This window comes from Notolepis coatsorum, assembly GCF_963971535.1.
Source record: "Notolepis coatsorum genome assembly, chromosome: 7".
Lineage (NCBI taxonomy): Eukaryota > Metazoa > Chordata > Actinopteri > Aulopiformes > Paralepididae > Notolepis > Notolepis coatsorum.
This window is the reverse complement of record NC_140171.1, coordinates 13,738,745-13,751,244: the sequence shown is the minus strand read 5'-3', so window position 1 is coordinate 13,751,244 and position 12,500 is coordinate 13,738,745. Positions and strand designations below refer to the sequence as shown.

The 12,500-nt window shown below is 41.8% G+C and overlaps 1 protein-coding gene across 1 annotated transcript in view; it reads right to left on the bottom strand.

The window, feature by feature from the left end:
• LOC311232631 (retinol dehydrogenase 8-like) overlaps positions 1–12,500 on the bottom strand; it is a gene marked incomplete at both ends in the record, with an annotated part of 93,252 nt that overhangs the window by 14,334 nt on the left and 66,418 nt on the right. Inside the window, one exon of the mRNA XM_084319491.1 lies at positions 1,753–1,914. Coding sequence (XP_084175617.1) covers positions 1,753–1,914 — 162 coding nt within the window. The remainder of the gene's footprint in view (positions 1–1,752; positions 1,915–12,500) is intronic.

Genomic DNA, 12,500 nt, shown 5'->3' with positions numbered 1-12,500 from the left:
CAATTCGAAACTGGCCCCGGTAAATGTCCAAACCCCCCCACCCACCCGCCCAACCCCCTCCAATGCACAGATTCTTCCCCCTCGAATGTATATTATGTATATATTTTCTTTTAGGATCTCTGTATATTATGTACATATTTTCTTTTAGGATCTCTGTCTCTTAAACAGTACTGTATATTTGTATATATGTTATGTCATAAATGTCTGGATGTAACAGTACTGTATATCTGTATGTCGTGTATGTCATAAATGTCATGATTCATTGAAAATGGGGGACCCTGGTGTAAACAAGACGAAAGTCTTTCTCTGGTCTGCATCCCCCTTAACAATTGTGTGCATTGAGCCGTACTGTATTGTACCCATTCTGCAATCTGTTAAAGGGGAACTATCTTATAAATGGCCTTTTTCAGTGTTTAGCATTGTTTCCTAGCTATGTGGACTTAGATTAATAGGATCTATGTCTCTAATTCTCATATTGGCGCATTCTTCCAATTCTCCTCTCACAATAGTCATCTGAAAATGTGCATATCTGTGATGTCAGAGGTTTCTCAGCTGCATAATAATGTGGCAGTTGGTGTGGCAGTTGGCACCAGGCCACACAGTGGTTGGAGCCCAGCCTTAAGGCCCTCCCATAGTCGAGCAGACTGTACACAGAGCAGACTCCGCGGAGGTCCACTGGACTCTTTGAGCCTTCATAGTCGAGCGGACCTCCGCGGACCAATTTCCTACATGTCACGCGCCAGTTTACACAATTGTCCCCACGCTGTTCAACTTCTGTCATGTCGTCGTCATCCGATGTCAAAATAAAGAGTATGTTATCTCCGTTTCCAATATTTCGAAATAAAACTGGCAATTTTACACACTTCATTTAGAAAAGCCATTCAAACATCTCTCTTGGCACGGAGCGAGTGGTCAGAGTAAAATGCAGATCGGCGTCACATTAAATACAGTTCGATGTCAACCAAAACGCCGAGCAGCGTTTTGTGTGACACCAAGTCAGCGGCGCGGATGTCCGCGCGTCAGAAAATAGTAGCTTCGCACCTGTGGGTCTGCTGTCCGCTGAGATCAAAGCTCAAAGAGCCGCGCGGACCTCCGCGGAGTCTGCTCTGTGTACAGTCTGCTCGACTATGGGAGGGCCTTTAGAGGGGAACTATTTTACTATTTCTTTCACTATTTGGGCACTTTTACACAATTCCTGTGAGTTTATGGAACACCTCTGTAATTATAATTTTTTTTAATTCATTGTTTTGTATTTCTAATGAAGTCCTCAAAAACAGCATTTTTCTACCTCAAGATCTTAAGCCGTTTTGAGCCTGGGCACCTAAACCACTGCGCCGCCTGAACATTATTATGCAGCGGAGTCTCTCTGACATCACAGATCAGCACATTTTCAGATGACTCAGTTCAGTGAGGGTGAATATTGTGAGAGGAGAATTGGAAGAATGCGCCAATATGAGAATTAGAGACATAGATCATATTAATATAAGTCCACATAGCTAGGAAACAATGCTAAACACTGAAAAAGGCAATTTATAAGATAGTTCCCCTTTAAGATCTTGAGGTAGAAAAATGCTGTTTTTGAGTACTTGATTAGAAATACAAAACAATGAATTTTTTTTGAAAAAAAAACTTACAGAGGTGTTCCATAGACTCACGGGAATTGTGTAAAAGTGCCAAAATAGTGAAAGAAATAGTAAAATAGTTCCCCTTTAATAACATTTTCAATCAATCAATCAATCTGTCTCTACTCACCGAGGACGTCTACGTGTCGGTCCTTGATGCCGCTCAGACACTGCTTGACGGACTCGTCGCTGCAGACGTCCAACACGGCCAGGGAGAGAGTGTTTCCATACGTGTCCCCCGCAGCCTCCACCAGCTTATCCTTACGCTTCAGATCACGCATGGTTGCTATGACTACAGGAGGGCGGGAGGGGACGGGGGGGGGAGAGGGTCAAAAGAGAGAGAGGGAGAGAGATCCGATCTTACTGTTATTTGCGTGGGATTGTTGTTTCACCAGACGATGACGAGAGCAGCATGTGCGGATGAAGATTCATAGTGAGATCATCTCAGCCAAAATTATCTCGATTTACGATATAAACTATTAGAATTATGCTCGGAATCATCAGATAGCGGCGCTGAAACATACTGCGATCACTTCGACACATTCCGTATTAGAAGATTTACATCTTTTATTTCAGCTATCCGGTATGCAAAATAAAAACAACTCGTGATGAAAGAACTATATTGAGTGTTGATATTGTGGGTTATTTAGTCCCTGGCCGTCGAGGTAGTAATAATAATAAATAATAATAATCAACTTTATTTGTATAGCACCTTTCATACACAAATTGCAGCTCAAAGTGCTTTACAACAGCAAAGGCAGGCATAAAATTAGCACATAAAGTGCAGATATATAAAATCACAGTTTTTCACATTAGCATCTAACATCCCAATAGGCCACCTTGTTTATGGTTTGATTCAGTTTTAAAAATAGCCAATAATAAAAAAAAAAAAAAAAAAAAGAGAAAAAAGAAGAAGAGTAAAATAGTGCAATAGTGCAGTGCAATAAAATAGTAGAATAAATAGTTAGTGACACAGTAATGAAGATTTGTGGTGATGTCATCATAACCGTTACTGTCAGACAGATCTGAATTATAATGTGTTGTATTGTCATTGACAACATCGCTGGCTCTCTGCCAGACCTGTAGACACTGATCTGAGGTCAGCTGATTAGGAGAAACCTTGTGATGTTTATATAAATAATGTATGTCTTTCTGCGATACTGTAATGTGAAGAATTTGTGCAAGTGACATTTATTTATAATAAAACACAAGATACTTGTGTCGATAACGATAAGCGCGCAATGAAGAAACCCAATCCCATAGCCAAAAGAAAGTCCAACATGCCTATAATTCTTTATTGCCTATATTAATTTCATTGTAACATATACTATAACCGATAGGGCATACAGACCCTCATCTGCACTTTTGCTTACACAGTTTATTTTTCTCATATTTTTATATTCAGAGTTAATTAAATAGTTTACACTGTTTTTTTTATAATCAGATAAAATTGTATTGCCTATATTTATGTCTTTCTACTATCACCCATGCCCATACATGTACCTCCCCTCCCCATGCTGCTATGGTGCCCAAATTTCCCCAAGGGGATCAATGAAGGAATATCTTATCTTATCTTATCTTACTCCTACTATGGAACTAACACACTATGAATGTATTACATGGCCCATAATAACGCCCCCCAAACAGCATTGCCAATTTCAACAGAGCCGTGCTTCTTTGATGTGATGCAGGTATTGACAATGAATAGAATAAAGAATTATAGGCATGTTGGACTTTCTCTTGGCTATGGGATTGGGTAGAATAGAAATGCTTTATTCATCCGAGGGAAATTCAGCACTACAGATCGCTCACAGTAAACAGTAAACATTTAGGTAGTCAAAAACAAAAGTCACGAATAAGAATAAAAAAAACGTCCTGCATTTGGTCACAAGTTACCTACAAGATGAAAAGGAGCAGCAAGCCATTGCATTGTATTTCAGAAAGCAACATTTTGGAAGTAAAACCCTAACTGACAGCCTGCTGAGAATCTGTTCATCTCTTTGCACGAGCTTGAGGGCAAATCCCTCCATTTAGAAAACCACTGTCTGTTGCATCGTTTTATGAGATGTGATGAGTTTTATATGGGTATAACTGTATAATGTTTTTTATGGCCTACATTAAAACAATTTAACGCCTCCCCCCTTCTGTTCAGTTCACAAATCGCACCCTGTATATAAACACACTAAAGGAAGCACAATATGTCCCCTTTAAAAACACCCTGACTGGTCTATAGACACTTTCAACTTGAATGGGGATCCGTAATAAAGATAAAGATAAAGACAACATAAACATTCTCAACAGTCTCATCGGAATAGGGAAAAAAGTACGTTTTTTTTTTACATAATGTACAATATCTTATAATATATATAAGTAATATATTTATGTTTCATATCGACGAAATGCATGTGGTGGGGGGTGAGTACACTTACCACTACACCAAGCCAGCCACCCTCATACAAACACAGCTGACATAACATATTAGGATGATAATAATAATAATAATAATAATAATAATAATAATAATAATAATAATAATAATAATAATAAACTGTATTTGTATAGCACTTTTCATACACAGAAATTGCAGTTCAAAGTGCTTCACAGCAGTAAAAAATACAGGCATAAGCGAGCATAAAAAAGATAGAGAGGTAGCAAGGTAAGGTAAATCACAGTGTTTCACATTAGGATCTAGCATCCCAATAGGCCTTTCTGTTTACAGTTTCATTATACAAATAATAAAAATAGAATAGACAGAGTAAAAACAAAGTGCGGTTGGATTCAGTTTAAAAATAGGCAAAACGGACATACAGCAGGGTATTTAACATACAACAGAGCAGTGCATCAGTAATAATTACATAATATATTAGGATGATAGAGGGTTAGGGTTATTATTTTAACAGTGTGGTTAAGGTTAAGGTTAGGGTTAGGGTTATTTATAGTTAAGTGTAAATATATTACTTATACAATACGTAAATATGTGACTTATGGCTATAACATAACGTACATTATGTATTATATCCCCTGTGGTTGACTAAGTACTTTATTTTACGTTTTCTGATGAGACCGTGTTGAGAATGTCTATGTTGTCAAGTTGAAACCGTACCTTATTTACATATTTTGAGCGAGATCGGGCTGACATTCTAGATGTTTATTTCCTGTTTATGTCTTGTTGCAGTGTTTTCTAATACAATAGCTGACAGGAAATAAACTTGAACTTGACAGGACAACTAAACTGTGTCTAAACAGTATGTAGTCAAAAATAATTGTAATTAGTTAGCTTTTTAATATGAATGTCTACGGCTTGGATTAGTAAGGTTATTCTGGGAAACATTCTATATGAAAATGCTAAACAACATTAATCTATGTTACACAGAAGAATGAGATAAGAGAGCCCACATAGACACACACACACACACACACACACACACACACACACACACACACACACACACACACACACACACACACACACACACACACACACAGGGCCGGACTGGGGAAATAATTCATACCGGGAGATATAGCGCGAAATATAGCACCAATCAGGCCACTTTTTAAGCGGGGGGTCTGGGGGTCCCCCACCAGGATTTTTTTTGTTACAAAGACTTAATTTCCTGCATTCTGGTGAATTTTAGTGCATGTGAATCACAAACTAATGAGCCAACAATTGCTTAGTACAATGTACTGTTATGGACCTCAAATAAAACTGTTGTGGCACTAGCAATGCTACTCTCTCCACCTTCAAAAAGAAAAAAGCAAGAGCACAACATATTTTTCTATTTACTATTATAATACAGTTAACCACTCTCTCCTGTAAGGGCCTTTCTTTTTCTTTGTTTTATCCCTCTCTCCTCCACCCTTTCTCTTTCTTCCACTGTCCATCTTGACATCAACGTTAATTGACTTTCGCTCTACTGTATCTCTCCCGAGTCCCTCACTACCTGGCTCACTGCCTGGCTGTTATTCTGCATCTGAGTGCCGTCTGCCATTCCATTCGCCGCCACCGCTGTCAATCAGTTGTATCGCCTGATCCCGCCTCCACCAATCACAAGCGGCAGCACGGCTCCATTGTGTGTGTGTGTCCGCGTGAGGGAGAGAGTCAGATAGTTCTCCTGTGGCAGACAGTGAAATCCTGGTTGTTCCCCACCCACCTAGGTTATCTAACTATCGCGCCGCGCGGCCGCCACAACTAGAAACAATGGCCTGGCAAAAAAAAACTAAAAAAATAATAATAATAATTTTTTTTTTTTTTTATAATTTTTTTTTTTTTTTATCTGTGCAGGCCAGGCCACCGGGAAAGCTCCCGGTGCTCCCGATGGCCAGTCCGGCCCTGCACACACACACACACACACACACACACACACACACACACACACACACACACACACACACACACACACACACACACACACACACACACACACACACACACACACACACACTGGTGTCTAGTGCCAGCCTCCCCTCCTCTCAGTGATACCTTGTCAGAGAGTATCACCATCTGTAGGGTCAAACAGAGTTCACTGGCTGAAAAACTGACACACACACACCACACACACACACACACACACACACACACACACACACACACACACACAATGTCATATTGAGAGGATTTCAGTATGTTTCGATATAAATATGTATGATAACACATGTATGTATATACAGTATATACATGAATACATACTGCATGTTTAAACCAACCACGCATAGTACCTGTTTGAGTCATGGAATATGTATATATATGCAGCACCACCATCAGTGTGTGTGTGTGTGTGTGTGTGTGTGTGTGTGTGTGTGTGTGTGTGTGTGTGTGTGTGTGTGTGTGTGTGTGTGTGTGTGTGTGTGTGTGTGTGTGTGTGTGTGTGTGTGTGTGTGTGTGTGTGTGTGTGTGTGTAGATGATATCGTGTCTGTGTACATTATGTGCATTAGGACCAGGAGGAAATGGGGTAAGAGGTCAAAGAGCTGGGGAGAAGACTAGAGAGAGAGAGAGAGAGAGAGAGAGAGAGAGAGAGAGAGAGAGAGAGAGAGAGAGAGAGAGAGAGAGAGAGAGAGAGAGAGAGAGAGAGAGAGAGAGAGAGAGAGAGAGAGAGAGAGATGGAGCAAGAGAGGTGGAGAGACAGAATGGAAGAGTGGGGGGGGGGGTAGAATGGGAGAGAGCGGGAGAGAGAGGGGACTAGAGAGAGGGGACGAGAGAGAGGGGCGAGAGAAAGAGATAGAATGGGAGAGAGAGGGAGATAGAGAGACAAATGGGAGAGAGAGGGGAGGAAAGAGAGGGGGGAAAGAGAGAGATAGAATGGGAGAGAGAGGGGACGAGAGAGAGGGAGAGAGAGACAGAATGGGAGTTGTTGGAACATGGAATGTTTTGAACTGAGTAAATCGACGCATACATCCACCTTCCCTCTCCCGCTCATCGAGACGTTAGGGGGTTAAGTGTCTTGCTCAAGGACACTTCGACGTGCTGCCGGGAGGAGCCGGAATCGAACCGGGAACCTTCTGATTACCAGACTGGACTACCTCCTGAGTCACTGTCGCCAACCTTAACTTAATTTAGGATTGGATGAAGAGATTGTCATTTGATCTTTCTTTCTTTGAAAGTACCTTTTATTTGTTAATTCTCTATGACTTGTTCACTGGGCAGGACAACCTTCTGATGACACAATATTTTCAATGTTTGAAATATCAAGGAAACAACACTTCCCTGCATTTCTTGAATTGAAAATCAATGGACCTCGAGTTCAAGTTTCAAGTTTCTCAAGTTTCTTTAATAGTTGTCATACAGAAGTACAGAATACTTTTATACAAAATGCTTCTTACTGTTACGCTCCAGAGACTGTGCTAGACAAGATAAGTATGAAATAAAATAGTATAGCATGTAATAGAAGTAAAAATAGAAGTCACAGTGTTCAGTATAGACATATGTACAATGTTCGATGCAGAATAGAAGTAACTGAGTTACCATACAATATACAATATACTATGCAATGTACTAATATACAATACTATATAGTGCAAAGCAGAAATGGGATGAGGTACAATTTAGGTACAATTTACAGTAAGGTGTACGAGTTGTAGTGCAAATCCTTTACCAATAAATATAAAGTGTGTTTAGGTGTTCTAAAGTGTGGAGAGTGGGTGCTGCAGTGTGTTGTTTGTTTAAAGTGAGTGTGCACGTGTGGATGTGTGTGCTGTGTGCATTTGATGGTTGTTGCATAGTGTTTATTGTTCGTTGAGCAGCCTGATGGCCTGGGGATAGAAGCTTCTTCTGAGTCTTTCTGTGCTCGCCATGAGACTCCGGTATCGCTTGCCTGACCGCAGCAGTTCAAAGAGGCAGTTGTTTGGGTGGCTGGAGTCCTTGATGATTCTCTTAGCCTTACCCCTGCACCGCTTGTTGTAAATGTTCTGGAGGGTGGGAAGCCCCCCTCCAATTGTGCGTTCGGCTGAACGTGCCACTCTTTGTAGTCTGCTACGGTCTTGTGCGGTGCTATTCCCAAACCAGGAGGTGATATTGCCAGTCAGGATGCTCTCTATTGTACATGAGTAGAAGTTCTTAAGGATCTTCTGACTGACTTGGAACTTCCTTAGGCGCCTGAGGAAGTAGAGGCGTTGTCGTGCCTTCTTCACAACACTGTCAATGTGTGTGGTCCATGTCAAGTCCTCGGAAATGTGGACTCCGAGGTACTTAAAACGGTTCACTCTCTCAACCGGTGCCCCGTCGATGCTGAGGGGGCTGTAGTCCCTGACCCCCGACCTCCTAAAGTCCACAATCATCTCCTTTGTTTTGCTGACGTTCAGGGAGAGTCTGTTCTCCTGGCACCATCCCGCCAGGACCTTGACCTCTTCCAGGTAGGCCCCTCTCGTCATTGCAGAGATCAGGCCCACCACTACTGTGTCGTCAGCAAATTTGATGATTGTGTTGTTGCTCCGCTGAGCCACACAGTCATGTGTGTACAGGGAGTAGAGGAGGGGACTCAGAACACAGCCCTGTGGGGCCCCTATGTTGAGGGTGATGGATGAGGAGGTGCAGTTGCCTGTTAGACAGCAGTTGTTTTGTGAACTCACTCTCTGAGCGACACGTGGTTGTACTGTGTAATGACAATAAAGTGAATCTAATCTAATCTGATCAACACAATAGGTGCAGTGGGGCAGTTTACTAAAGATAGCAGACCTAAAGCGGTCTAAGACACTGCTCTTAAATCGTCCCGTCTACGGGAATCAGCTAATATTAGCGTTAGTTTAGTGCTAGCCCTCCTCCACGAATAGATCTCCACGCCCACGCATCTGGCCTTCCTGGCCCCAGGATGAGTCTCTATTAGCTGGGCCGTAAGCAGCCTAGGCCGGCCTCCGCTGGAGCTTTGGTTATATTGTCTGGTGTTAGATCAGAGCCATAACCAGCTGCCTCGGGACTTATAGGCGTGCTCAGTTCACACACATGTACACATACACATGTACACACACACAGTTCACACACACATGTACACACACACACAGTTCACACACACACACATGTACACACACACAGTTCACACACATGTACACACACAGTTCACACACATGTACACATACACACAGTTCACACACATGTACACACACACACAGTTCACACACATGTACACACACACACAGTTCACACACATGTACACACACAGTTCACACACATGTACACACACAGTGCACACACATGTACACATACATACACAGTTCACACACATGTACACCTACACACACACACACACACAGTTCACACACTTGTACACACACAGTTCACACACATGCACACACACACACACACACACACAGTTCACACACATGTACACACACACAGTTCACACACATGTACACACACACAGTTCACACACATGTACACATACACACAGTTCACACACATGTACACATACACACAGTTCACACACATGTACACATACACACAGTTCACACACATGTACACATACACACAGTTCACACACATGTACACATACACACAGTTCACACACATGTACACATACAGACAGTTCACACACATGTACAGTACACACACAGTTCACACACATGTACACACACACAGTTCACACACATGTACACACACACAGTTCACACACATGTACACACACACAGTTCACACACATGTACACATACACACAGTTCACACACATGTACACATACACAGTTCACACTTGTACACACACACACAGTTCACACACATGTACACACACACACACAGTTCACACACATGTACACATTCACACAGTTCACACACATGTACACACACACACAGTTCACACACATGTACACACACACAGTTCACACACATATACACACACAGTTCACACACATGTACACCTACACACAGTTCACACACATGTACACATACACACAGTTCACACACATGTACACACACACACACAGTTCACACAGATGTACACACACATGTACACACACACAGTTCACACACATGTACACACACACAGTTCACACACATGTACACACACATGTACACATACACACAGTTCACACACATGTACACACACACACAGTTCACACACATGTACAGTACACACACACAGTTCACACATATGTACACACACACACACACACACACACACACACAGTCCACACACATGTACACATACACACAGTTCACACACATGTACACATACACACAGTTCACACACATGTACACACACACAGTTCACACACATGTACACATACACACAGTTCACACACATGTACACACACACACAGTTCACACACATGTACACATACACACAGTTCACACACATGTACACACACATGTACACATACATAGTTCACACACATTGGCCACGTTAACTCATCTATATGTGTTTAGTTAAAGACAACACTGTTAGTTTAACTCATGTCTTTAGTTAAAGACAACACTGTTAGTTTAACTAATCTATGTGTTTAGTTAAAGACGAAGAGGATGAAGAGATTGTCATTTGATCTTTCTTTCTTTGAAAGTACCTTTTATTTGTTAATTCTCTATGACTTGTTCACTGGGCAGGACAACCTTCTGACGACACAATCTTTTCAATGTTTGAAATATCAAGGAAACAACACTTCCCTGCATTTCTTGAATTGAAAATCAATGGACCTCGACACTGTTAGACAGTAGTTGTTTTATGAACTCACTCTCTGAGCGACACGTGGTTGTACTGTGTAATGACAATAAAGTGAATCTAATCTAATCAACACAATAGGTGCAGTGGGAAAGCTTACTAAAGATAGCAAACCTAAATCGGTCCTAACTAAGACACTGCTCTTAAATCAACAACACTGTTATTTTAACTCATCTATATGTGTTTAGTTAAAGACAACACTGTTATTTTAACTGTATGTATGTGTTTAGTTAAAGACAACACTGTTATTCTAACTCATCTATGTGTTTAGTTAAAGACAACACTGTTATTTTAACTGTATGTATGTGTTTAGTTAAAGACAACACTGTTATTCTAACTCATCTATGTGTTTAGTTAAAGACAACACTGTTATTTTAACTCATCTATATGTGTTTAGTTAAAGACAACACTGTTAGTTTTAACTCATCTATATCTGTTTAGATAAGGTCAACACTGTTATTTTAACTCATCTATATGTGTTTAGATAAAGGTCAACACTGTTATTTTAACTGTATGTATGTGTTTAGTTTAAAGACAACACTGTTATTTTAACTCATCAAAGATGAGTCGGCATCGAGTAATCTTCTCTGGCCCCCTGCCTGTAAACAGGCATGATGATGAGTTCATGAGTAGGACAGCTTCTCTACACCGATGGCTGGAAAAATACAGTAAAGAACAGGGCTTAGGGTTCGTGGATAACTGTCCTGGGGGCACCCTGGCTTTCTGAGAAAGGACGGCGTGCCTCGTAACATGCAAGGCACCTCTCTCTTATCTAGAAACATAGGACAAGATTATAGCTTCGGGCTGACAGCACCCCACAAGCATGCCAGGGTACAGGCTCGTAGCGAGCCTGTTAGTCATGCTAAACCCGATGGAGCCTGCCAATCCCTATACCTTTCCTAACCATGCTGGGGTCCCTCCTCCACCAGGCTCCCCACTCCTCTCTTTCTATCTCTATCCATAAACCCGGTATATCCAATCAAAACTAGAATATCTCGTTACGCTCCGCTTTACCCCAGCTCGTCGTGCGATAAACCATGCCACTTAATTGCGATTAAACCTACACGCATGGCTGAAAATCGCTCTGTTAAATAATATACAGAGTGCTGTGAGTCACTCTTCTGCCAACCAAAGCTCTTTTGGTAAAATGAACTGATAACCGACCAAGTCTCGACTTATTGGGCCTCACTGAGACATGGCTTAAACCTAATGACTTTCTGGCCTTAAACGATGGCTTCACCCCCTAATTTTAGTAGCTCCCATATCGCACGCACCTCCAAGAAAGGAGGCGGAGTTGCTCTAATTTACGACTCTGAGCACAACTTTACATCCGACGCAAACTGTACGTTTTTCTCGTTTGAGGTGCACCTGTTGCGTCCCTCTCACCCCCAACAGAACGTGTGAGCGGTCTGATTCCTACCTCCCACTGCATCCTTTGTAATGGCTGTCCTTTACCGCCCCCCAGGCCATGCTTTTCTGCAGACATGGGAGAACCTTTTTAACCTCTGTCTCTGTCTCAACCGGTCCCATGGAACAGCTTCATACCGCCTTCTGTCTGGCCTGCAGTGCTGAACCCTCTGAGCGGCTTCTCCTGCTGCCCCCCCACGGGGCATACGGCCACTGAGCTATTGTCTTGTATCTCATCCTGTATCCATACGCTTGCAGTAGTTCTATCTATTACTTAATTTCACAATTTTCTTATATACTATGATTCTACTGTCACCCATGTATGCATATGCT